Source organism: Sorex fumeus, unplaced genomic scaffold (assembly GCF_029834395.1).
Source record: "Sorex fumeus unplaced genomic scaffold, SorFum_2.1 ptg000011l, whole genome shotgun sequence".
In the NCBI taxonomy this organism is placed as follows: domain Eukaryota; kingdom Metazoa; phylum Chordata; class Mammalia; order Eulipotyphla; family Soricidae; genus Sorex; species Sorex fumeus.
The window spans coordinates 4,050,752-4,076,733 of record NW_026606068.1 but is presented as its reverse complement, the minus strand read 5'-3'; the positions used below and the strand labels follow the sequence as shown (position 1 = coordinate 4,076,733).

The window sequence follows — 25,982 nt, the reverse complement described above, 5'->3', positions numbered from 1 at the left end:
GAAATGCTCAGGGGTTGCTCCTGGCTCTGAGCTCAGTAATTACTCCTGGCGGAGCTCAGGGATCCACACGGGGTGCTGGGGTGCTGGGGTGCTGGGGATCAAATTCAGGTTGGTCACATGCATTTGCCCTCCCGGCTGTGCTATGTCTCCAGTCCCTGCAGTCAGAACATTTTCACCCAGACAGCGGGGGCTAGGGGGGTAGCCCATGTGGGTGGAGGTTAGAGGCATTCTGAGGGCCCCTATGAGCGCAGTGGGGTACACACGGCACCCCAGCCTCTCCCTGGCCACTGGGCAGAAGGCCCCGTGCTTGTTCCAGTGGGGGGAGTGGGCCGTCAGCAGCCCCTGCAGGGGTGATGGGAACTGAGTAGGTTCTGCTGCAGGGGTGGGGCCAATAGGGACACCCCACCTCGGGCAAAGCCTGTGGGCCTGAGTCGCAGACACGGCCACAGGCACTGACCTTCCCCTGTCTGCTTGTTCGGGGGCTGGTGTGGTGGCCGCCTTCCAGCCCGGGCCCAGCAACTCCAGTCCTGGACTGGCCAACCCTGCTGCTGACTAATGAATGGGAAAGAGCTACCATCCCCTCACATTCAGGTCCTCCCCTGAACCTGTTGTCATGTCCCATGGAGAGCGGGAAGCTAGGGGGACCCCTGTGGGCTGCTGTGGGTCCCCTGAAGCACTGGGTGGGGGCTCTGAGCCCGGGGGGCCATTTTTTTTTTTGTTCTTTGGGTCACACCCGGCGATGCTCAGGGATTTCTCCTGGCTCTGCACTCAGGAATTACTCCTGGCGGTGCTTGGGGGATCAGATGGGATGCGGGGATCGAACCTGGGTCTGCCACCTGCAAGGCAAACGCCCTTTCTGCTGAGCTATACCTCCTGCCCTCTGCTCCTGTGTTCTGCAGCCACTTCTGGGCCTTAGGCAATAGGCTTTAGGGCCCACATTTGCCATGTGGCTTGAGAGCATTGTGGGGCCCAGACACCAGTCAGGAGGCAGAGGAGACAGCTCGGACCCAGCCCCGGCTGGCCCTGGAGGCCTGGAGCCTGGCCCTGTTGCTCCGTGCGTCCCTCTTGCACTAATCAGTCAAGCCCATACTGCTCACAGGTTGAGTGCCTGGGGGGTACCCGCGCCTGAGGAGCACCCACCTTTTGGGGGGGGCCACGACAGAGTCTGGGAAGGGGCTCTCCCTGGTCTGCTGCTCATCCCAGCCCCGACCCAGCCCTCAGGCAAATCTAAGCAGCCTCCAAGGTTAAAGGCAACTCGGGCTTGGGCCACCAGCACTGCTTCCTGTCCGTCTGCAGGACCCTGCGGAGGGCGGCCAGGCGGGGGCTGTGCCCTGAGCGCCCTCCTCCCCCCACCCCACGCTCCCTGCAGCACCCTGAGTGGGTTCTGCTCTCCCCCAGGGTTCTGGGCCCACGCAGGAGCCCAGGGCCTCTCCTGTGAGCTGCCAGTGCCCAGTTCCAGCCCGCAAGGCCCTGGTACCACCTGCGGACCTACTGGACCGAGTGGCAGGGCGTGCCTCTCCCAGTGCCACCGAGACCCATGACAACAGCCAGCCTGGCCTGGACCCCTCCTCTCCCCGCCCATGCGGACGGCAGGCAACAGCCCTGGTTGGCCAGCAGGGGGCGTGTCCTGGTGCGGATGAACTCCCCAGCCCTTTGGACACAGGTAAGGGCAGCCCAGGGGGTGGGGCAGCTTGCAGAGACCCCTCCGTTGCACCCCTGGGCCAGGTCTGGGGCTCCCAGGGTCTCTGCTGGCCAGCACACCCGCCCAGGGGTACCCGGCCATCTGGGGACAGCTTTACGGTCACGGCACAGCCCAGCCTCCTGCCCAGACGGGAGTGACTTCCTCAGCTTTTTGTTTTTGGGCCACACCCTGCAGTGCTCAGGGATCGCTCCCAGTGGGCTCAGGGGTGCCGAGGATCGAACAAAATAAATAAATAAATAAATAAAAAATTTATTTCGATCAGCTGCAGGCGAGGCATGTGCCCTCCCATTGCACTAAGGCCAGAAAGTGGAGTTAAGAATTTCTTCCAGGGGGACTGGAGCGATAGCACAGAGGGTAGGGTATTTGTCTCGCATGTGGCCGACCCGGGTTCAAATCCTAGCATCCCATATGGTCCCCCAAGCACCGCCAGTAATTCCTGAGTGCAAAGCCAGGAGTGACCTCTGAGCATTGCCGGGTGTGACCCAAAAAGAAAAAAAAAAAAGAATTTCTTCCAGGGCTGGAGCAATAGCGCAGCAGGGAGGACGTTTGCCTTGCACGCGGCCAACCCGGGTTGGATCCCCAGCATCCCATTACCTGAGTGCATGAGCCAGGAGTAACTCCTGAGCATTGCTGGGTATGACCCAAAAAGCAAAAAATAAATAAAATAAAAAATAATTTCTTCGCTCTCCCCTAAAGGAGAACCCGAGATCTGGGGTGAGGCGGGGTAGGGCGTGCTGGCCCCATCCAGTGGGCCTGGGGAAGGGGGGGCCACATGCTGGGCCCACCCAGCTCCCAGATAGATCTCCTGGGCAGCGACATGAAGAGGCCACTTGCACGGGCCATGAGGGATGCTCAGCACCCGCGTGGCCCCGGCTCCAACATGGCCCCGGCTCCGACGTGGCCCCCAGCTCTGTTCCAGGTGGAGGCAGCCGGAAGGGTGGGAGCTCAGCTGGCCATGAGGACCCAGGATTGATCCCTGAGCACTGCTGGGCACGGCCCCCAACCAACCCGGCCTGTTTCAGGCACCGGGAGTGAAGATGGCCAGGAGGGGGATGTTTAGGGGAGCGGGGGAGCTGGCTGGCCTGCAGGACCCCCCAATCACACATGCGGCAGTGCCGGGCCTGGGTTCTCGGGGGGCCTCTGAGTCACACACTCCGCCAGCCCAGCAGGGTCCCCTCAGCTAAGGGAGCAGGAGGCTCAAGGAAAGAGCCTGGAGATGCCGAGATTGGCCACCAGGGGGCTCCCTTCCCTCCCAGCAGCAGGCCCGGGCAGCCCTACCCAGTGACCAGCAGGGCCTCACCGCCCGGTGCCCAGCAGAGTGGCACAGGCTGGGGTGGGTGAGGAGATGGCCCATGCCCTGCACCCTCCCTTTGGCCACCTTCTCTGCTTGGTCTGGGCACCCCCTGAACTGAGTCCCATAGGAGCAAGAGTAACAGCAGCCGTGCTGCCCAGCCACCTGCGGGTGCCCTTCCGGTGGTTCCCACTGGCGCGGGGGAACACCGGGCACAGAGAGAGATGTCCTGGGCTCAGAGTCAGGAGGCCCCGGGCAAGCGGGGAGTGGGGAGCTCTGGCCCCTCGGGGTTCCGCCTGGCACTGGCTGCTTCCTCAGCGTCCCTGGACCTCTGTGACAGGGAGGGACTTCCTCCCCTCTGCCTGCAGTGGCCAGCGGGCAGCCACGGGCCCTGCCACCCACAGGACCGGAAAGAGCCCCAAGCCGGCGAAGGCCCGGCTGATAGGCTGCAGCTGGGGTCTATTAGGTGGGAGGGAGGACGAGATCGCCTTTTCTGGGGTCTCCTGCTGCAGACCCCCTTGATGGGCAGCGCCAGGCTGGAGCAGGAAGCAGGGCAACTGGTCAGGACCTGGTGAAGGGGGCCGCCCCCACCCGGCCGAGAGCCCCTCAGCCCTCGCTCAGCCCTGCCCCCAGCTTCGTCCCCAGGGACAGGCCTAGGACGGGGTCTGCATACACAGCAGGGCAGGGGTCAGCCTGGTCAGCTCGGGCAGCGGCGCCCGTGGCAGGCCTGGCGGGGCGGAGTCTGCAGCCGGGCAGTTCCAGAGACAGGAAGGGACCTGAGTCCTTTCCAAGGGGCCGGGGGCCCCCCAACCCCTACAGGCCCTTCCAGAGCCCTCCCCTTCTGTAGGGGAGGGGTCAGTGGACTCAGAAACCCCTGGTCTGGTGACCCTGTTGGGCCACCCTGGCCCCTCCCTCATTTCCTCTGCAAGTTCAGCTGGGCGGGGCTTTGGGGATTTCCTGGAGGTCCTGGACACTGACAGCCTCGAGCACCCATCCCTGGCCCCAGGCCTTTGAGAAGGGGCACCAGGGATGGGTCAGGGCCCCCAGAAGTGGTGCAGCAGCAGCTGAGACCCCCAAGTAGGCCGATGCAGCCTGAGTCCTCCTGAGACTGGCCAACATGGGGGCGAGCAGTGCACCATGAAGAGAATGATCACTGTCACTGTCCTCCCGTTATTCATTGATTTGCTCGAGCGGGCCCAGTAACGCCTTCATTGTGAGACTTGTTGTTACTGTGTTTGGCATATCTGATACGTCATGGGAAGCTTGCCAGGCTTTGCCGTGCGGGCGAGATACTCTTGGTAGCTTGCCAGGCTCTCCTAGAGGGGCCGAAGAATCGACCCTGGGTCGGCCGGCCGGGTCGGCCGCGTGCAAGGCAAATGCCCTACCCGCTGTGCTATCGCTCCAGCAGAACAGGGACAATAAAACACACCCCGTGACTGTGTGGACACCACAGCCACCCATGCTCAGCTGTGTCCCCGGCCCCTCCCCCGCCCACGCTTTCTGCTGAGGCAGCCAAGACCAGGCCCAGGCCCACCCCCACACACGCGGGCAGTAGAGCCAGGCCCTCCCCCACACGTGGGCAGCGGCCAGCGGCCCACCCCTCCGAGCAAGGCTGGCAGACAGCCTGGGCGTGGGTGAGCGCACCTCAAAGACAGGCCCTGCTTGGGTCAGCTTTGTGGTTTTACTTTATTGCTTTTGGATGACGACTCATCTCCAAACTCATGTTTTTCCAAACCTCGTTCTCAGCCTACGAGAATGGCGGGGTCCCTCCCGGCCTATGGCGGGGTCTGCCCCCCAGCACGAGGTCATCGCCTTTCACCCTGAAGGGGCACATCCCGCACCATGAGAACGGATGGTGCTAGAACCAACTCTGTGGGCAGCTGAAGCCCTGCCGGGTGCAGGCGGACACAGTGAGGACGCAGCCCGGGTCTGACCTGATGCCTCTCTTCACGGGCACCACGCCCAGGTGGTGGTAGCCCCAGTACCCCCGTACTGCCCAGCACCGCCCAGCGTCTCCCTCTGTCCAGCACTGCCCAACGTCCCCCCGTACTTTCCAGGACTACCCAGCATCACCCTGTGCTGTCCAGCACTGCAGAGTCCCCCCTACTGTCCAGCACTGCCCAGCATCCCCCCTGTGCTGTCTAGCACTGCCCAGTCTTCCCTGCACTGGCCAGCATTACACGGTGCCCAGCGCCCGTCTTCCCCAGCCCGGGGCAAAGTCCTGCAGTGCCTGGCTGGGCCCCATCACGGCAAACAGGCTCCTCCCTCTCGGAGGCTGGTGCTCCCCACCAGGGGCTTCCTGGGAGGGTGCTGAGGCGGCCACCTCACTGCCACCCCCACGCCGGCACTGAGGCTGGGGAGAACGCAGGTCCCCAGGAGAACCAGGCCTCGGCGCAGTTGGCGGGTGGGTCACGGGGCCGCGGACTCCCTGGTGGTGCCCTGCTGGGGGCGCCTGTTGAGCAGCTCGAACGTGTCCTCCACCACCTGCCACAGGCAGCTGTCCAGCGGAAAGTCGTTGTCCACGAGGTTGACCAGGAAGTAGTTGTCGTGGATGTGCTGGATGACCCCTCGGGACGGGGAGCCCTCCTCATACAGCTTCCCCCACTGCTCTGTCCACAGCGCGAAGGCCTCGTCCTGTACGGGGCGGGCATGAGTGCAGAGGCACACACACACACACACACACACACACACACACACACACACACACACAGACACGCAGACACAACGCACAGAAAGGGAAATACAGACACGCACAGAGACAATCACAGACACACACAAAGACAGACTCAAGACACACACGGAGACAGACACATAAACAGGCATACACAGACACACGCACAGAGACAGACACACAGAGACAGACAAACTCACGGACACATACACAGACAGACACACACAGAAACAGACAGACGCAGATACACACAGAGGCACAGACAGATACAGACACACAGAGAGACACAGAGAGACACACACAGAGACTCACACACACACACAGTCTCACAGACACACACAAAGAGACACATACAGATGCACAGAGGCACACAGGGATAAACAGACATGGGCACAGACAGACACACAGACAGCGTGACCGGGGCCTCCTGGGCAGGCTCATGAGCAGGGCCGCCCACCAGTCATTTCCCAGGATAACCCGGCCCAGCCGGTGCCACCCAGCCCAGGAGCGCGAGCCGTACCTTCCAGTACATGAAGCTGACGGGGTCCACCACCGTGGGCTGGATGACCTCCCGGCCCGGGAAGATGCCCCAGGTGACGGCATTCGGCTGCAGGCCGGGGGCGTTGGTGATGTTCTCTCCCTGGGGAGGGGGAGCTGGTTAGTATGGGGGGACGGCTGCACCCCCAGCTGGCTTCGGGTCAGCCAGTGCTGCCCCTCTCTGCTCCCGTCTCTTCTCTCCTGTCTGCCCCGTGCACAGCCCACCAGGCCTCTGTCCGCTCCCACCCCTCAGGGGCCTGTGATGCCAGCTCCTCACCCACCAGCCCCCGACCCACCAGCCCCCCATCCGCCAGCCCCTTCCGCACAAGCCCCTCTTATCTGCACGCCGTGACCTGTCTACACTGGCCAGCTCTGCTGCTGGGTGCCTTTGGCCAAGCTGACCCAGGGGTCTTCCCACAGACCAGATCCTGATGCCCTGGCCTGCGCCTCCATGCCCAACCGAAACCCCCAAGGAGTGTCCCCCGGATCGCCGCCTCCCGAGCTGAGCGTCACACAGCAGGGGACCCTGAGGGCCGGCCCTCCTGGACTGTCCCCAACGGACCTGAAGCTGGCTGCTGTCTCCCCCCCATCAGTGCCTGGCCGGTATGTGGGCCCCCGCGGGCCCTTCGCGCACGGCCTGGACCCCGGCTGGGCGTCCTGAATGCACCTTCACGTCCACGATGTGGTAGTTGACCCGAAGCTCGTACTTCTTCAGCACCTGCAGCAGCGCCTGCACCGTCTCACGGGACGTGAAGAACTCCAGGTAGGCCTGTGGGGGGGGGCACCGCTTGCCACCAGCCCATGCCCGCCCCCCCGGCCCTGTGACAGGCCACTCACACCTGAGCAGGCGAATGCCCCAGTCTGGACAGGCCTGGGGAACGCCGGTCACCCTCCTCCCCGTACGGGGGCGGCTCCCTGGGCGCCCCTTTGTCCTGCCCCTGACAGCGCCCTGGAGGGTCAGTACCAGCTCGCAGGACCGCGGGGGAACCTCACGGTCTCATAGCTAAGATGGGGCTTTTATTTTTTTCTTTTTGGGTCATACCCGGCCATGTGCAGGGGGTTACTCCTGGCTCATGCACTCAGGAATTACTCCTGGCAGTGCCGGGGGGACCATATGGGATGCGGGGAATCAAACTCGGGTCGTCCACGTGCAAGGCAAACGCCCTCCCTGCCTGCGTGCTCTCGCTCCAGACCCCTAAGGCAGCATTTGTCCAGAAAAGCCAAGCCCGGGGGGATCCACATGTCCCAGCGGGAACTTCGAGGCTCAGCGACGCCAGGCACTCGGGTCTCCACCCCGCCCCCCCGCCCCGGGCTCACCCCATCCTCGGAAAGGTGCTCCTCCCGGGCAGCCACCCACCTTCTGGAAGACGTAGCCGCCGCTGGGGCCCCAGCCCACCACGGGGTCGGAGGACGGGCGGCCGTTGACGGGGGGTTGGGAGTTGATGGTGAGCAGGCCCCGGCGGTTCACGCGCAGCAGCTGCTCCTTCAGCAGGTCCGTCTCGGGCGCCAACGGCTCGTCATTCCACGGCAGACACGTCACCTGGGGGCGGCCCGGCTGGGGCATGCGGCCGGTGTCGGCCCACCCGCACCGGCCCCCCCCCACCCGGGGACCCCCGCCCCCGCGCTCACCTGGTGGCCCTGCGGGTTGGGCTCCCCAGACAGGTAGTGGGCGAAGACCTGGAAGACGCTGTGCTCCCCCGCCAGCTCCTCGCCCCACATCTGCCGCAGCTCCTCCCGGGAGCACCTGCTCTGCAGGTAGAAGAGGTAGTAGTCCCGCAGCTCGCCGAAGGCTGGCGAGGAGGAGTGGCCCCTGGCGGGGTGGGGGAGGGGTGGTCAGAGAAGCTGCTGGAGCTGGTCCCCCAGCCCAACCCGCGGCCACCCCCCGCCTCACCAGCGGCCGTTGGGGAACTCGTCCCAGTCCTGGGTGCGGTAGATGTAGCTCTTGGGTCTGGAGGCCCAGAAGATGGGCCGGACGTCCTCCTCGCGCCGCTTGGGGTGGGCGCTCACGGCCCAGGGCAGGGGCCGCCTGGGGGACGACGGCAGGGGACAGCCCTGAGCCGCGAGACCCAGCGCTGCCCTGCCCGGGCCCGGCCCTGGCCTCGGGGGGGAATCCCCGGCCTCACCTGGGGTCCTCGTTCCACAGGCCCAGGCGCCGGAGCACCTCGATGGTGGCCACCTCGCGGTTGAGGGTGTAGAAGTGCAGGCCGGGCGCCAGGCCGCTGGCCAGCAGCTCCCGGCACAGGCTGGTGGCCTGCTCGATGCCGTAGTTGCGGATGGCGTCGTCGTTGTCCTTGATGGGCTCGATCACGTCGCGGATCTGCTGCGGCACCTCCAGCCGGGACAGCTTGACCAGCTGCCGCAGCGAGTGGTAGCCCTGCGGGACAGGAGGGGCTTGGCGCCTGGGACCCTCCCAGACCCTCCCCCCACCAGGGCTGCCCGCTGACGCAGCCCACGTGGCGCTCTCTGTTGTCGAACCCGGGGTGCCGGCGACGAGCATCGTTGAGCGAGTGTGGGTGAAGGAGGGACACACGTGTGCTGGGCTTGCCCAGGTCAGTGCCTCTGAGGACAGTGCAGGACACTGAGACCAGGGGTGTGTGTGTCTGTGGGGTACTCCGACCCCCACAGAGGGCATGTGCCGAGTGCCTGGGAGGTGCCTGGGGGCCATGGGGGCTGAAGCGTGGCCGCCCCGACAAGGACAGTGGTGGTTTGGGGTGGGGTGAGAGGTCATCGGAACTGGGTGGCTCTCGGGCAGGTCACTCGGCGCCCTCCCCCCAAGCCTGGCCTGGGCAAGCGCGGAGGGCGCAGTGCCCCCGGCCCACCTGGATGGGGAAGATGCCGGGGAGGATGGGGCAGGTGATGCCCAGTGCCCTGCAGGCCGCCACGAAGCGGAAGAAGGTGTCGGCCTCGAAGAAAAGCTGCGTGATGACGAAGTCGGCCCCCGCGGCCACCTTCTCCTTCAGGTGCTGCAGGTCGGCCTCCAGGCTCCCGGCGTCGGGGTGCCCTTTGGGGTAACCTGGGGGTGGCAGGGAGAGGCTGGCTCCACGTCCCAGGGCACCCGTGGGGGAGGACCAGGGCAGGGCCAGGGCACTCGGCCTTCCGGGCCACAGCGAGGATTTGAGTCCCCCACTCCCCACGCTCCTCTGCGGGTCCCCCAGAAGGGTCAGCACGGGGGCTGGAGCCATCGCACAGTGGGGAGGGCGCTTTCCTTCCACACGGCCGACCCGGGTTCGACCCCCGGCATCTCACCTGGTCCCTCGACCCCCCACCCAGGAGTGAGCCCTGAGCACTGCCAGGTGTGGCCCAAAGACAAAAAAATTCTAGCTACTCTCAGAATTCCTCAGGGGTTTAGGGGGACTTAGAAAGCAGAATAGCTGCAGAAAAGGGGGGTTCCTGGGAGAGCAAAGACTAAAAAGGTGCCAAGGCCCCGATGTGGGTCTCAGCAGGGCAAAGGATCTCAGGGGCACCCCAATCTCAGACCTAGCATCCCTATGCGGGGGCCGCAGACCACCCCATTTCCAGCAGGTGGACCTTGCCCCCAGCCATAGCTTTTTTTTTTTTCCTTTTTAGGTCACACCTGGTGATGCTCAGGGGTTATTCCTGGCTCTGCACTCAGGACACTCAGGAATCACTCCTGGTGGTGCTAGAGGGACCCTATGGGATGCCGGGAATTGAACCCGGGTCCGCTGTCCTATTGCTCCGGCCCTGCAGGCGCTGGAGTCGAGCCCGTGAAGTCTCTCTCCTGAAAACTTGCAATGTCCACTGGCTACAGGCCGGCATGGACCACGACCCCGCGGGTCTGAGAGAGGACCTCATCCATCCGGCCTCCTAGATAAAGCGGGGGAGGGGGGAGAAGGGGGGATGCAGAGCAGAGGGGGGCCCGGATCAGGCTCTGACCAAGGGCCTCCGTGGGAGGGCCCAGGCTGTCCAGCTGTTCCCTGGCCTCCCGAGCTGGATAAGTCTCTCTCTCCCTTTGGTTTTAAGGCGTGAAAGGGCTGGGAACCAGCAGGAGGAGTCAGAGGAAGCAGAAGGAGCAGCATGTGGCTCCCAGCGGTGAGGCCGGGCTCCAGGCCCCTGGGGGCCTGGCATCATGGAAAAATACTAGGAGACAAAAGTGGAAGTGGCACTGGGGCTGGGGGTGTCGGAGGGCAGGGCGGGGTGGGCACTCTGCGTCCATCCCATCCATCCTCTGGTGCAGGCGCAGGCTGGGTTCAGGGTACAGCAAGGGGGCCCTGCGGGAGGTTGGTCTCTCTCTCACCCCGTGCCCCCCACACCCGCTGCGGGGCCCCTGACAGTCACCTGCTACACAGACGTCAAAGTAGTCTCCGAACTCGCTCCGGATGTGCTTCACCAGGTCCACGGCGTAGTTGAAGCCGCCGGCCTCCTCTTCCCACTGGTCACCGATGGGGTCTGCGGGGCGGGGGGTGGCGGGGCACATCACCTCCAGGAGGCCTCAGGGATCCATCCCTGACACCCCCCCCAGGGGACCAGGTGCCCCCCCATCCTGCAAGGCAGTACCTCAGCTGCAGGCTCAGTCCCTGAACACCCAGCAAACAGCCCGGCCGGGCTGGCCGGCGCGTCCTGAGCCCCGTGGCAGCAAGCGGGGGGGTACAAAGATGCCTGGAATACCAGGATCCCCCCACTCAAACCCAGAGGGCTTCGGGCTCCATCACCCAGCCCCGCCCAGTTCTCCAACCGCTTCCTCCCTCCTGGAGCACCCGCCTCCTGGGAGATGGTGCTGGGATGTCAGGCTAGACACGGGGCTGGAGACCTCAGTGGGCTGTGCGGATGCCCGGGCCCCACCCCCGGCACCTCGGGGTCCCCTCCCCCAGCTCAGAGCTGCCCCCGAGCACCATGGGGTGCAGCCCTGAAGGGCAACAAGAGAATAAAAACAAGAACCAAGCCCAAGCGTCAGGCGCAGGGTGACGGCTCCCCTTTCCCACACTTGGGCGGGTGAGAGTTGCTGCCCGTGGCCAGAGACGCCAGCCCGTTTCTGTGCCCTGACCAATGCCAGGGGGTGCTGTCCCAAGGGGGGCGTGGCCAAGGAGCCAGGGCGGAAGGCTGCGGGGCCATGGCAGGAGTAAGGGGGTGGGGGGATGGGGACAACATGTGGTCAAGGGGGCAGTGCCCTGAACCTCTGGGGATGCTGGTGGGTGGGGGGGGCGAGTTCGGAGATAGGGCAAGGCCAGCCCCAGGGACAGAGGAGCGGGAGAAAGCAGGACAGGGGGAAGTTCGGATCCGAGCGGCAGCACAGGCTTTGCACACGATGGACCCGGGTTCGATCCCCGGCACCCCCTAGGGTCCCTTGGGCTCCGCCAGGCATGGCCCCAAACTGAAGCAAGCTGGTGGGAGCCCCCAGGGGCAGGGGCCGGCGCCCACCTCCGCGCAGCGCCAGGATGTTCTTTAGGCCCAGTCGCCGAGCCTTGCTCAGGTGGCCCGTGAGCTGCTCCCGGCTCTGGCGACAGCAGGTCATGTGCAGGACGGTCTCCAGGCCACAGTAGTTGACGGCGGCGCTGGCGATGGCCATGGAGGCCGTGTCCTTGTCGGAGCCAGGGTCCCCTGCAGGGTGCCAGGTCACATCTATGAAGAGGGGGCCGCCGGCCCCCATCCGGTCAAACCTGGAGGGAATTTCTTTCTGAAAGGGGCTCTTGGGACCCGGCGCCTGTCCCCACCTTCCCAGGGGGGTGTGTCCAGAGGCTACAGAGGCCTCCTGGGGGGTGTCACGGAGGGGGGGTGAAGCACAGCGTCCCCCACTATGAAAGGCGCAGAGTGAGGGACAGTGAGGGGCACCCTGCGCCCGGCTCCAACTCTGGGCGATGCTCACGCTGTTGTTACAGGCCAAGTCCGCGTGGCCTTGGGGATCTCTGCAAGGCGCGGGCGTGGCTACTCTCCCATGTCAGGGGCCCGGGGTTCCAGGGCGCCTCGGGGGTGCGAGTGAGGTTTGCGCTAAGGGAGAGAGAGGGCCAGCAGGCACGAGTTCCAGGGTGCACCCCAAGACCCGGAGCCCCTGAGGTGCACAGCGGTTGTGCTGCAGCGCGGACATCCTCGGTCACTGCTGGGAGGGCCCGAGCCACAGCCGCACCGGCGGTGACGCGCTCCCCCACTCACTCGGGGGCACCCCAACAGGCTCCGGCAGCCGCAGCCGGATTTCAAGGGGCATTCTCGGCATTCCTCGCTTGCTGAGAATGTTCTCCACGCCGGGTGACCCGGAGATCACACACGGCCCCATAGGCCGCCAAATCCTGCTGCCTGGGCCTCCTGCTGGCCCTTCCGGAGTGGGGCGAGCATATGGGGGGGGGTGGTGAGGCTGGTCCAGGGGCCTTGGGCTTTGGGCCTTCCCACCCCCTCGGGAGCCTCCTGCCGGGTCAAGGTGCAGCTGGGGCCCCTAATCCCCCTTCTCCTCCGTGACCTGGTCAGGACACAGCGGCTCACCTGGAGATGAGGTTTGCGGCGCCCTGGGAGGTCCGGGGCGGGAAGAACTCCAGGGAGAACCACTTGTCACCGGACTCCAGCAGCCGCCCCATCTTCTCCCGCAGTCGCTCGTGCCTCTCGGGCTCAGGCCCCGGGATGGAGCTTCTGGAACCCTCCTTGGAACGTTCCGTGCCGCTGCCTTCTACGTGCGGGCTGGGGTCCTTCACCATGGTCGGGGGCCTGCTGCGTGGGGTGCAGGCGGGGGCGTCAGCAGGCAGGAGGTCCCACCCGAGGTGGTTGGGTTGGGGGAGAGGGGGAGAGGGATAACGCATCCCCCAGCCCGTGACCCCTGGGTCACCGCTCGGGCAGTCACAAGTCAGCCTCGCGTCCTCCCCGGGGGACTGCTAACCTGATGGTCGGTGGCACTGAGAACGTCCCGCTGCCGGCCCCCAAGGCCCGCATGCTAAGTGGGAGGCCGCCGGGGCCGGCCTGGAGGACCTGGGGTTTGGGATGGTCCGTCTCCAGCGGCTCGGTCTCAGAGTGGGTGGGGAAGAAGTAAGAGGAACCGAAAGGGCGGAGCTGTGACAAAGGAAGCGCCCAGAGCCAAGCGGGCCGCCCGGGGCGGGGGCTGGGCTTCCAGCCGGGGGCGGGCGGAGGCCTGATAGAGACCCGGGAAGGAGGGGCGGCCAGACGCGGGGGTTTCTCAGGCCTGCAGACATTCAGGGTCAGCGGGTTCACGAGCTCAGGGCGGACCTGGCATATCTCCTGTGCTTGGGGACACACTGTGTGTGTGTGTGTGAGTGTGCGTGTGCGTGTGTGTGCATGTGTGTATATGCGTCTGTGTGTATGTGTGTGTGCGCGCACTGAATGGGAGCAGCACGTCCCCCTCACGCACTCCACCTACTCCCAAAAGATGGGGTGCGGGTGGGGGTCAGGGCTTGATGTTGGACGGGCTCCACCAGCAGCTCGCCCGCAGTTTAGAGAGTGCGACTGTCCAACTCAGGACAAAGGTGGTCAAGGCCCAGCGGCCCCCGTCTTTTTTTTATTTGGGAGGGGCATACTCGGAAGTGCTTAGGGCTTACTCCTGGCTCTGCACTCAGGGATCACTCCTGGCCAGGCTTTGGGGAGGGGGTTCATATGTGGTGCTGGGTATGCAAGGGAAGCACCCTACCACCCCTGACCCCCACCTCTTGCCCACTGATGATCTGTCCCTAAGCGCCAGACTCCTGAGAGGCTCCTGGAACCCCCTACTCCTCTTTTCCCAGACACGCAAGTAACCCGAGCCGGGACGACAGAGAACACTTGTGCCTGGGCCAACACCCGTCTTGATTCTGACCCAACTATCCGGTTTCTGGGGCCAGTGACAGCCACTCCGGCCCACCGGGTCTTTGGGGCACACTGTTTGGGGACACCGGTCTGGGTCCCACCTAGGACCCACGTGCCCTTTGCGTTGTTCCCCAAGACTTTCTGCGGGGCTCTGGGTCGGGCTGCCCAGCGCCTGGCTTCCAACTGGGGGTGCACGGCCGGTCTGCTTCCCTGGGTTCCCCCCAGGACCCTGAGGACCCCGAGGACCCTGAGTCGCGGTGGGCCCGGTCGTGCCAGTACCCCTCGGAGCTGGGCACAGGCTGATCGATAAGCGCCAGCGCGCTCTGATCGCGGTCACTGCACCCCCAGCCGTTTCCCGAGCGCTTGTCCGCGGCCAGTGCCCAGCTGGGGGGGGGGCGGGGTGGCCCGGGGGTCCCAGCGGCCTCGGGAACGTGCGGCCTGCGATCGGCGGGTCCCTGGGTCACCGGCGGGGACGAGGGGACGCTGGCCGGGGACGGTGGGTGGGGGCCGCGCGGCCACGCCCGACCCCCGCCGCCTTATCGCCGGGTCCCCGCGGTCCAGGCCGCGGGGGGCGGGGAAACGGGTCTTCGCCTCCAGGTTGGGGTGTGGGTGGCGAGGGCTGGACACTGCGCTGTCCGCCCCGGGTCCCCCGCACGGCGCGCGCCGAGGGGCCGGGGGGCGGGGGGTTCCCCCACGTGCGGGGCGGGGGGCGGCGCCCCCAGGCTCGGCCCTCACTCACCCTCGCGGCGGGGGCGAGCCTGGGCGCGCGCGGGTCAGCGGCGGCGGCGGCGGCGGCGGCGGCGCGCGCGCGCGGGGGTGGGGGTGGGGCGGGACGCCGAAGCGGTGTCCGGTTGCTAGGGGGAGGCGGGGCCGGGGGCGGGGCCGGGCGCGGCGGGCAGGAAGTCCCGCCCCCAAGATGGCGGCGCCCAGCGGGCGGGCGGGAAGCCGGGCGTCCGTCGTCGGGTGACGCGGGCCGTCGCCCCACCCGCCGGCAGCCACTCCCCGGCGGCGTCGCCGAGCTCGAGAGCGACACGTGACGCGGCCGGGGCCAGTCACGTGAGGCGGGCGTCCTGGGTGGGAGGGGGCGGCCCGCGGAGGGGGTCCGGCGCGGCGGCGGCGGCGGCGGCGGCGGAAGATGGCGGGGTGCCGGGGGTCCCTGTGCTGCTGCTGCTGCGGGGAGCGGGAGAGCCGCACCCCCGAGGAGCTGGTGAGCGCGGGGCGGCGGCGGCGGGGGCGGTTGCTAGGGGCCGCGGGAGGCGTCGCCGGGGGTGGGTGGGGCTCGGGGGCCGCGGGGCTTTCACGTGCCCGCAGCGGAGGTCCCGGGTTTTCTGGCTCGCGAGCCCACCCTGGGAGGTGGCAGGTGGCGGCCAGGCGCACCCAGATCCTCCCCCTCGTGACGCCCGGGAGGAGTTTGGGTGCAACAAGCGTGTTCCGAGAGACCCCGGCGTGCCCCGCATCATCGCATCGTCGGCTCCCGCGTCTCCAGCTGCAGCCCTGCCCCCGCGGCGCCCCCTCGCCCGTTCTGGGTCGCGGACCCTCCCGCTCCCCCCTGGCAAGGCACGCCGGGAGCTCGGACTTTTGACACTTCTCCCCTGATGTCCGATTTTTTTTTTTTTTTTGTGGTGGTTCCGTTTTTGCTTGGGGGGAGGCCACACCCGGCGACGATGCCCGGGGGTCGGGCCCGGCGCTGCACGCAGGAATTGCTTGGCTGCTCCTGGCTGTGTTCTGGGGACCAGATGGGACGCCAGGGACCGAATCCAGGTCCGCCGCGCGCGCTAGGCAGATGCCCGACCCACTGCATTATTGCTCTGGCCCCCTGGTTTTAGATTTGCCACGTTATCTTGAAGGACCCGAATTCCCCGGAACCTGGATCTAGGCACTGAAGAGAAATAGGGTGAGAGTGGAAAGAGAATGGCCCAGTCTGGATCTGCAGAACTTGCCAGCTCAGTACTCTCTTCACCCATCCCTTTGTTTTACCATCCTGCAGGCCTGAAACCCAATGCAGCCGTGTTCACCCATCCCCCTAGTGAAGGAAATTTAAAGTTTTTCACCTTCACGGCCATCCTACGCCCTGCCCTTTGCCTGCTTTTCCTTTCCTTCTTTCCATCAAATAAAGTTTCTAGTGGAGTTCATGACCGATTCCATCAGCCTAATCAGTGGCTGAATAAAGAGCAGTACTCCTACATTAAAAAAAATAAAGTTTCTATTGAACCTGGCCGCCTCTGGTCCACTCCTCTGCTTTCAATCTTGACTGTCCAAGGGCCAGAGAGATATTACAGTGGGTAGAGCTTCTTCCTTGCAGGTGGCTAACCTGACTTCAATTCCGTATGGTCCCCCCAGCCCTGCAGGAGTGATTCCTGAGTGGAAAGCCACAGCTAAACTCTGAGCACAGCCTGGGGTGGCCCCCAAACCAGAAAGCAAAAAGCCCTGAAATCGTGTAGTATTGACTATCTGAGGACAAGTACCCGAGCATGGTAGCACACCCCTTAAATTGGCAGTGGGCGTATTTGTGGTGTCCTGAAGACAAGATTGGTTGATCTTGGGCTGGAGAAATGGCTCAGTGGGTCCAAGCGTATGTTTGCTGCACACTGGGGTCCCAGGTTTGATCCCCACGCCACTCCATGCACCCCTAAGCACCATGGGGGATCCCCCAAGCACCTAGCAGGGAGTAGTCCCTGAGCACTGCCAGGTGTGCCCCCCTGCCCCAAGCAAACAAAAAGTGGTTGTTGAATAGCATTTAAGGGGGAGATTTGGGCCACACCTGCAGTGTTCATTCTGGGGATCCAACCAGGGTCAGCCGCAGGCAAGGGAAGGGCTTTAACCCCTCTGCAGCCCTGCTTGATAGAAATGTAACAGTTCTGTATCTCAAAGATCCTGCTGCCATTTGATGCTATGATCCCAGGTGATTTCAGGACTAGAACCTAATATCAGGTCCTACTTCAACTTCTTTTCACTTTTAATAATTAAAGGGGTTTTCCTTCTTTGCATCTCCATTTTTTTTTTTAGACGATCCTTGGAGAGACACAGGAAGAAGAAGATGAGATTCTTCCAAGGAAAGACTATGAGGTGAGGTTCTTAAATGCTGGCTCTGGTAGCAGAAGCCATGAGCGACCTGGTGACTTCTGACCCAAGCATCAGGACTCCCCAGAGAGCCTATGCTTCTGTTCCAGGATAGGTAACTTCTGGCTGGGAAAGGGGCGTTTTCACAAGGCATGGGCTGGGAAACCCAGTCCTTTCCTCGGAGGGAACTTTGTTCTCAGATGATTGTTTCCTAGTCAAGCAGCTTCTCTCTGAGTGGTTTCTGGTTTGGTTTTTCCCTCCCCTTTTTTTGTGGGGATGTCACCACTATGATGGTCACCCCTGTGAACTTCGTAGTGGTGACCATCTTTTCTTGTTCATACGTGATTGCTTTGTTAGGATTAACACTCCTTAAAAGTGCATTCAGGGTCTGGAGTGTCAGTATAGCAGGAAGGGCGTTTGCCTTGCACACGGCCAGCCAAGTTCAATCCCCGGCATCCTGTATAATCCCCAAGCCTGTCCAGGAATGGCACCTGTGCTCAGAGCCAGGCATAAGCCCTGAGCACTGCTGGGTGTAGACCAAATAAACAAACAAAAACCAGGGAAAAAAGAAAGTGTATTCATTATATATCTATTTTTTATCCTTTCATAATCTGTCACAGAGATGTTAAAAATTAAATATTTGGGGCCAGAGAGTACAGTGGATAGGGCCATTGCCTTAAATGTAGCTGACCTGGGTTCAATCCCTGGCACCCCATATGGTCCCTTGAGCTCTGACTGGAGTGATCCATGAGCACTGGGCCATAAGTAAGCCCTGAGCACAATTGGATGTGGTCCCCAAACCATCAAATTTTTATAAAATTAAAAATGTGGGGCTGGAGCGATAGTATACCGGGTAGGGCGTTTGCCTTGCACACAGCAGACCCAGGTTCGGTCCTCGGCATCCCATATAGTCCCCTGAGCACCACCAGGAGGAATTCCTGAGTGCAGAGCCAGGAGTAACCCCTGTGCATTGCCGGTGTGACCCAAAAAGCCCCCTGCAAAAAAAATCAAAAACCTTTGATCTGCTAGGGCTGGGGTGTGACTCAGTGGTGGAGCACTGCCTGTGAGCACCTGGGCTGTCCCTCACACTGTTGACCGCCAGGCGCCTCCAGTTGTGGCCCCCAAACTGCGGAAGTTTTCATTATGCCAGGGGAGTCAAAGACTAGACAAGGATTTTGTTTTTTGGGGGGCCACATCCAGCAATGCTCAAGAGTTTGAGGCTTGAGTCTTTTTCCCGATTTCACAGGTGCCTGTGTTGTTGTCTGTAGTGGAGAGGGTTGCAGGAATCGGGTGTGACCCTCTGTTGCTGTCCCCTGATGTCGCCCCTCCAGCCTACCCTTGCTGTCTTAATGCCGTTCTCTCTGACTCCTGTGCTTCAAGCTTCCATCACTCCTTTTGGTGAATTGCACTGATACGTGTCCTGAGTTACTTTTTTTTTTCTTTTCTTTTTCTTTTTTTTTCTTTTTTGTGTCACACCCAGAGATGCTCAGGGATTACTCCTGGCTCTGCACTCAGGAATTACTCCTGGCGGTGCTCGGGGGACCATATGGGATGCTGGGGATCGAACCTGGGTTGGCCGCATACAAGGCAAACGCCCTACCCGCAGTGCTCTCGCTCCAGAACCCCTGAATTACTTTCAACAGGCCATTGTGTTTATGTTAAAGTGCATGTCTCTGTCTAAATGTTGATGCCATGAATAGTTCTCACCAGCTTCACAAGCGCGTGTGCTTCGTGTGAGAGCAAATGTAGTTAGACACTTAGAGAAGTTGGGTCAGATTTTTATTTTTGCATCTAAGCGTTCAGCCAGAGAGACAGCGTGGGGGCGTAAAGCTCTTGCCTTGCATGCAGATGACCCCATTTCTCCCCCCCCCCCCCCGCCCTGGCTCCTTCCCTGCACCCCATCTGGATCCCGAGCAGTGCCCTGAGCACAGAGCTGAGTGTAAGTCCTGAGCACAGTTGAAACCCAAAACGCCGCCCTCCCCCGCACAAAAAAAAAAAAAACAAAATAAGGACTAACCCTACTGTTGCAATTCTTTCTAAAATCAGCACCTTCTTGCCATCCTAAGAATTAATTGCATGTACTTGTTCACTCTTGCTCTGATAACATGTTTTTATTTATTTATTTTTTTTAAGATATCCAAATCCCATTTTTGACATTCTCATTATCAATAGTTTTTTTTTTTTCTTTCGGGCTACACCTGGTTGTGCTCAGGGCTTCCTCCTGCCGGGCTGTACACTCGGGGGTCACTCCTGGTGGGGCTAGGGGACCATATGGGGTGCAAGGCAAATGCCTTTCCCGCTCCTGTCTCACCTCATTGTCAGTGGTTTGAATGAAGAAGGTCCCTTGGAGCGAACAGCATGAAGATGGTATGGGTAGGCTTAAGGAGGGACATCGGGACAGCAGAGGATCACACCCACATTCCTGCAAACCTTTCCACTAGAAACCCCCCCCCCCCACCACCCTATTTTTCCCCGCTCAGCGCCTAGCTGATCTGTTCAGGCTTCATTACAAATCCTTGCTTTGATGAAAGTCAGTTTCCACAGAGCTGTGTTAAATGAAGCCTGGCCATGCTGTCCTTTGGGGTTGAAAAGTCACCTCCCAGAGAGGAGGGTCTCAGGTAACACCTCCCCTCTCGGCCTGAGCAGAGCCCCAAGTGCCGAGGATACTGCCCGGAGCGGCTCTGCAGAGCCCAGAATCAGACATTCTGGGGACAGTTGGTCCCCCAATCCACAGGGCCACAGAGGGAAGGTGGTGAGTCACCGTGAGGCGCTGAGATGGCCTCTCACTGCACCGGCAGCTCACGTCCAGCAGTGCCCGTGTACAGTGGCAGAACCCTGCGCTTTTGTTTTTGGAAAAAGAGAAGATTGATGTTCTGGTATCGTGGTTGATTCTAAGTGCCTTTCTTTTTGCTTTTGGGCCACACCTGGCAATACTCAGGGGTTACTTCTGGCTCTGCACTCAGGAATTACTCCTGGTGGAACTCAGGGGACCACCTGGGGTGCCGGGGATTGAACCCAGATGGGCTGCGTACTGGGCAAGTGCCCTACCCATTGTACTATTGCTCCAGCCCCGCTAAATGCCTTCCTTAAAGGCTTTATTGAGCCATAACTCACAGCTCAATTTAAAGTGAACAATGCAGTGGTTTTTTTTTTTTCCATTATAGTAACAGAGCTTACAACTATCACAAAATAATTTTTTTCCTTGGTTTTTGAGGGATGTTTGGGTGTTACTCCTGGCTCTGCACTCAGGAATCACTCCTGGCCGTGCACAGGGGACCATATGGGATGCCGGGAATTGAACCCGGGTCAGCCGTAGCATGGAGCATTTTAAACACCCCCTGGCCATGATTGACTGGCCAGTATTCCTAGCTTATCTTGCTAGGGAATACTTGTTGAGAATTCTTAAATATTCAACTCTTAATTTTTTTTTCTATTTGTTTTTAGTACATGAATTTGCTTCATTGATTAAAAAATCCATCTCGGGGCTGGAGCGATAGCACAGCGGGCAGGGCGTTTGCCTTGCACGCAGCCGACCCGGGTTCGATTCCCAGAATCCCATATGGTCCCCTGAGCACTGCCAGGAGTAACTCCTGAGCGCAGAGCCAGGAGTAACCCCTGTGCTTCGCTGGGTGTGACCCAAAAAAGCAAAAAAAAAAAAAAAAAAAAAATCCATCCCTGGGACAAGCTGCCCTAGGGAGACAGCTGGGAGGGCTGAAGCACAGGCTTTGCATGTGGGGCCCCAGCTTGGACCCTTGAGTTCCAGGAGAAGCCCCCATCACCACTGGGTGCATCCCCTCAAGGACACGTGTCTTGTGGGTTCTCTTTGTTTGTTTCTTGTTTTGGTTCCTACCTGGCAGTGCTCTGGGCTTATTTCTGGTTCTGTGTCTAGGGCTCCCCTCCTGGCGGGGCTTAGGGGACAGCTGTGGTGGCAGGAATAGACCCAGCGTTGGCAGCGGGGAAGGCCAGCCCCTGAACCCCTCGGCTAACCCTCTGGGCCTGCCGTACAAGTTTAATCGTTCATGAATGAGTCTTGGGTTTTCTTTTAGTGGCAGGGGGTGGGACGTGGGTGCGGCAGAGGGCTGCATTTTGGGGCACACCTGGCCAAGCTTCAGGGTTTACCTCTGGTTTTGCATTTAGGAATTACTCTTGTCGGGCTTGGGGGACCATATGGGCTGCCAAGAATTGACTCCAAGGCAAACCCCAGCCCGTTGTACTGTCTCTCCAGCCATGCATAAGTCTTGTTTCCCAGCAGAAATACCTTTGGCTGGCTGTGGTGTTTTTGTTTTATGATCAGGGGATAAAAAGTATCTCTCGGGGCTAGCACAGCGGGTAGGGCGTTTGCCTTGCATGCGGCCGACCTGAGTTCGATTCCCAGCATCCCATATGGTCCCCTGAGCGCCGCCAGGAGTAATTCCTGAGTGCAGAGCCAGGAATAACCCCTGTGCATTGCCGGGTGTGACCCAAAAAGCAAAAAAAAAAAAAAAGTATCTCTCAAGCATGTTAGTGCAGAGTTTAAGGTGCTTGCCTTGCATGATTCCAGTTCTATCACCCACACCACTGACGGTCCCCTTAGCACTACCAGGGGTCACTCCTGAGCACAGAGCCAGGAATCACTCTGTGTGCTACCAGGAATCGAAACTGGGTCCGCTGTGTGCAAGGCTAGCTCCTTACCCGTTAGACTAGCTTTCCAGCCTCAGAGCCCCCTGGGAAGGAATTTGACCCAAGCTCCAGGTGGCACAGCTTTGGAGTTCCCTGGGCACTGAAGGGCCCAAGCAGTACTGTGTCGCCAAGCGGGACGAGAAGCCACCCCCCTGCATGCTATCACTGGAAGTGGCCCTTGGCCCCCTGGGAATTGCTGGGGAAATCTGAGAAATAAGAAGGGGACTTAGGTTCTTGGGTAGCACAGACGTGTCACGCCGGTGCTGGGTCTGGGGCCTGCAGGCCAGGGTCTCGCCAATATGCCAGCACACGTGTGGCTGGAAGCAGGTTCTAGAAGGAGAAGCTCCGTGGCGCCATCGTCTTCTGCCACCAGGCCGCAGCTTCTCTCGCGGGAGATTCAAATACAGTGTCTGTGGCTCCCTGAATTGTTTCTGGAAAGATCTCTGGCAGCCAGCAGGTTGTTTGTCTCCGCGACGTGTCCTGTTGAATGTGGCCTCAGGAATGCGGGTGTGGGTGGGAGACTGGAGCCTGACTGGGGGGCCGGGCTGAAGCCAGGGCTCTTGCCCGCGTGCCCTGTTGCAACTTCCTTTTCCTTTATCTTCTTTGACGTGGGGCCACAGCCAGCTCAGGGGCCGCTCCTGTAGTGCCGGGGTCAAGGTGTGGTGGTGGGCATCAAGCACAGGGCTCCGGGCCTGGGGCCCTCTCCCCTCGTGGCTGACCCTGCTCACAGGAGCTGACCCCCTGCTTCATTGACGGTCATGTTCGTTCACTGGCATTAGCGATGAGGGGCGGAGGACTTTGAACATTTGCAGAAAACATGTCATTTAAAACGACTCCTGATAATGGCATGTCTGACCCCAAAACAATGCTCCCAAAGTGGTCTCTTGGGCGGTGTAGATGCGGGCTGCAGATTGCGATCTGCGCAGCCATGGGCTGCGGGGCTGGGCCCCATGCTGCCACCGCTCTGCCCACCCTACCCATCCCCATCCTGCAGTGGTACAGGGGCCTGGAAGGCCTGTGGTTGGCACCGGGGGGTTGGGGGTCGCCCCTGGCACTGCACCCGCAGCTCAGGGACCCCGAGTTTTATCCCCTTCCAGGTTCATCTGACCCATCCTGTCCACTTGGGCCTTTAACTTCATGTCCCTCTTTCAGAGCTTGGACTATGACCGCTGTATCAATGACCCTTACCTGGAAGTGCTGGAGACCATGGACAATAAGGTGAGGCCTTTCTTGCGCCGCTGGAGCGGATAGGCAGCTCCTTCCTCTGTAGCGTGTCCCCTTGAGGGCCTTCACCCCCCTCGGCCTGTGCCCACATCTCTCCAACACCGGCCTCCATTCGATGGCCTTCATCCCGCCCCCAGCAGACCCGCGATCTGTGTGCCCAGCCCTGCCCCTTCCATCTGTCCCTCTGTGGGACCACACCCTGCCCTGGCAGCCTCGTCTCCGCCGTGCGGGGCTTCCTGTACGGTGTGGTCGTGGCTGGAGGGATGCCTCCTGGCACTGCTGGTCACGTGGCCCGGGGCCCACTGAGTCCGACCTTCTCCTCTGTATCCGCAGAAGGGCCGCAGGTACGAGGCGGTGAAGTGGCTGGTGGTGTTGGCCATCGGAGTCTGCACCGGGCTGGTGAGTCCACGGGGCCGGGGAGCTGGTGGGTGAGGTGGCACCGCAGATGAGTCGCTGGTGTCCAAACAAAGACCATCTTCTCCTCGTCTGCTGTGATGTCCGGGGTCGGTGCTGGCGCCGTTTTCCAACGTCTTTGGCGGTTTGGCTTCGTAGAGAGGAGCCCCTGGCCCCGGTGTGGCCACACTAGGCCGTGCGCAGGGGCTGCTTCTAGCGCTGTGCCCAGGGGTGACCCCTGGCAGGGCTCCGGGATATGAAACTGGGCTGTAGCAGAGCAGGCGCCCGCCTCTGTGCTGTTCCTGCTCGGTGCACTTTATTTATTTATTTGTAATGCCTTCTTTCTTTATTTTGGCTTTTTTTTTTTTTTTTTTTTGGTCACATCTGGCGGTGCTCAGGGATTCCTCCTGGTGGTGCTGGGGGACCATTTGGGATGGCGGGAATCCAACCTGGGTCAGCCGCGTATAAGGCAACGCCCTGCCCACTGGTGCACTTTCAAGCAGTCGGCACTGTGCTCAGGATCTGCCGGGGCTGCTGGACGCATGGCACAGTCCAGAGGTTACGGAGTGGACACCGGGGCCGCTGTAACGCGGCTGGGCAGGACAGCGCTGTGCTGGCGGCCTCCCTTTATCTAGGAGGTAGGGGTGGCAGTGAGGGGAAGGACGTGCCGGAGTGCTCTGGAGTGGCGAGTTCACGGGTGACCCATGGGCTGGACACGATTTGGAGAAGCTGCCAACAAGTCCAGCAGCCAAAGTTCTGGAACCATAGTGGCTGCGTCAGGGGGCTTCTGCCTGGAGCAGGGGCCAGGAAAAGGGGGCCCAAGCCGTGGGCTCCCATGGGGGCAGGCTCTGTGTATGCGAGGCCCGGAGTTTGACCCCCAGGCAGCGGCATGCGGAGTGATCCGGGTTAGCCCTGGTTGTCCAGGTGCTTTCCACGCTCCTGGTGGCAGGGCTGAAAGACCACAGACTGGGTGACAGGGTGACACCATTGATTTTTCACAGTGCTGGAAGGACAAAATCAAGGCAGTGACAGATGCAGGGTCAGGAGTGGGTGGGTGTTTCCCGTTTGCAGATGCTGTCTCTTGGCTTTGCCCTCCGGGGACAGAGGGGCCTTTTGCATCTGGACACAAATCCCAGGCCGCCCTCTCCCATCAGACTATCTCCCCTGAGTCCCTGAGGGCTACCTTTACTATCAGACTACCTTCCCTGAATTCCAGGCCCGAGGGCCGCCCTCCCCCATCAGACTGTTGCCTCAAATCCCTGTGGGCCGCCCTCACCATCAGACTACCTTCCCTGCATCCCAGGCCCAAAGGCCACCCCCCACCATCAGACCTCCTGCCCCCAGTCCCAGGCCTGAGGGGCCACCACCATCAGACCACCTTCCCTGCATCCTAGGCCTGAGGCCCGCCCCCACCATCAGACCTCCTTCCCTCCGGGGTGAGATGTTTGCGCTAGTCTTGGGGGTACAAACATTTGGTCCAACAGGCATCTTTTGTTTTCCAAAGAAGCATCCTGTCCGTCACCTTCCTTGTGAGTTGAGACAAGTATCATACTGAATTAGGCCGAGTTTACCGGTGCCGTGTAAGTGTGTGTGTGTGTGTGTGTGTGTGTGTGTGTGCGTGTGTGCAGGTGTCATGCAGCCACTGAGCTGACCGCAGTCTATGTGCATGGCCCTGGTCAAGGTTTTGCTGTTGGAAGGTTGACCCTAGGGAATCTTCCTCCAGGAAAATGGGGAGGTGAGGACGGTCTTCCGGAGCGTGGGGGCTGTCGGGCTGTCAGAGGGTGCCAGGTCAGGGTCCAGACCCCTGCCTCTTGAGGCTTCCATCCCATCTCCTTGCTTTAATGAAATGCCGCATGTCTCTTGTGCTGTTCCCAGTCGCAGGCTTCCCTGCAGTAGCTCTCACCCACCATCCAGTTGTTAGCTGCTACTTTTTGCTTCTATGTTTTGTTTTGGGGACCAAGTAGTATTCCTGGCTCTGCACTCGGATCACTGCTGTTGGTTTCAGGGGAGCAGAGGGGGTGCTGGAGGTCAAGCCCAGGTCCACTGCATGCAAGGCCAGCGCCGTCCCCGATGTCCTGTCGCTCGGGTCCCTGTGCTACTTTTTGGGTGTGGCCTCTGTGAGATGCTGGCCAACAGTACTAACCACCCTTCTGGCCCTCGCATCCTGGGAGGGACCTGCCTGTAATGTGTCACTCCCACTCCCCGGCCACTGCTGCCAGGGGCTGAGAGCTCGCCAGGCTGGGCATGGGCTCAGCCTGCGCGCCAGGCCTGGGATTTGCTCCCTGACACCGCGTGGTTCCCGGCACGGCTGTGCCCACCCCCGACCCCCAATAAAAAAAAAAAGAAAAGGAAACTATAAACTAAAAACCTGCAGGCTTTGCTTAAGGCAGCCAGAGTTAAGGAAGTGGAGCCTTTGGGGGGAGACCGTACAGCAGGGAGGGTGTTTGCCTTGCACGTGCCAAGTTCAACCCCCAGCATCCCATCTGGTTCCCTGAGCGGCACCTGGAGTAACCCCGCGTGCAGAACCAGGAGTAACCCCTGAGCAGCACCGGGTGTGACCATAAACAAACAACAGCAAAAATAAGGGGAGTCTTGGATCGTGAACCCACAGAGGCCAGGTAGATGGCCCTGGTGGGATGGAGGGGCGCTGGCGGCTTCTCTGATTTCCCAGGGCCGCCAGCGGCCAGACACCGAAGCGGTGACTTCTGCAG

The 25,982-nt window shown here is 61.5% G+C and overlaps 3 protein-coding genes across 3 annotated transcripts in view; 1 reads left to right on the top strand and 2 right to left on the bottom strand.

Moving 5' to 3' along the window:
• The window catches only part of KIAA2013 (KIAA2013 ortholog), a 285,226-nt gene that overhangs the window by 178,631 nt on the left and 80,613 nt on the right, over nt 1-25,982 (bottom strand). The window lies entirely within an intron of this gene.
• On the bottom strand, nt 5,390-14,717 carry MTHFR (methylenetetrahydrofolate reductase). The gene is made up of 12 exons (XM_056110939.1): nt 14,675-14,717; nt 12,631-12,852; nt 11,578-11,816; nt 10,498-10,608; nt 9,021-9,214; nt 8,325-8,575; nt 8,093-8,227; nt 7,831-8,011; nt 7,559-7,741; nt 6,869-6,970; nt 6,185-6,304; nt 5,390-5,627 (listed from the first exon to the last, which is right to left on the bottom strand). Exons 2-12 carry the CDS (start codon nt 12,837-12,839, stop codon nt 5,403-5,405), a joined length of 1,950 nt encoding a protein of 649 aa, XP_055966914.1. The 5' UTR covers nt 12,840-12,852; nt 14,675-14,717; the 3' UTR covers nt 5,390-5,402.
• CLCN6 (chloride voltage-gated channel 6) overlaps nt 14,867-25,982 on the top strand; it is a 29,260-nt gene continuing 18,144 nt past the window's right edge. The window contains exons 1-4 of the mRNA XM_056110938.1: nt 14,867-15,142; nt 16,942-17,001; nt 22,807-22,872; nt 23,212-23,277. Of these exons, the coding sequence (XP_055966913.1) occupies nt 15,071-15,142; nt 16,942-17,001; nt 22,807-22,872; nt 23,212-23,277 (264 nt within the window). The 5' untranslated portion in view covers nt 14,867-15,070. The remainder of the gene's footprint in view (nt 15,143-16,941; nt 17,002-22,806; nt 22,873-23,211; nt 23,278-25,982) is intronic.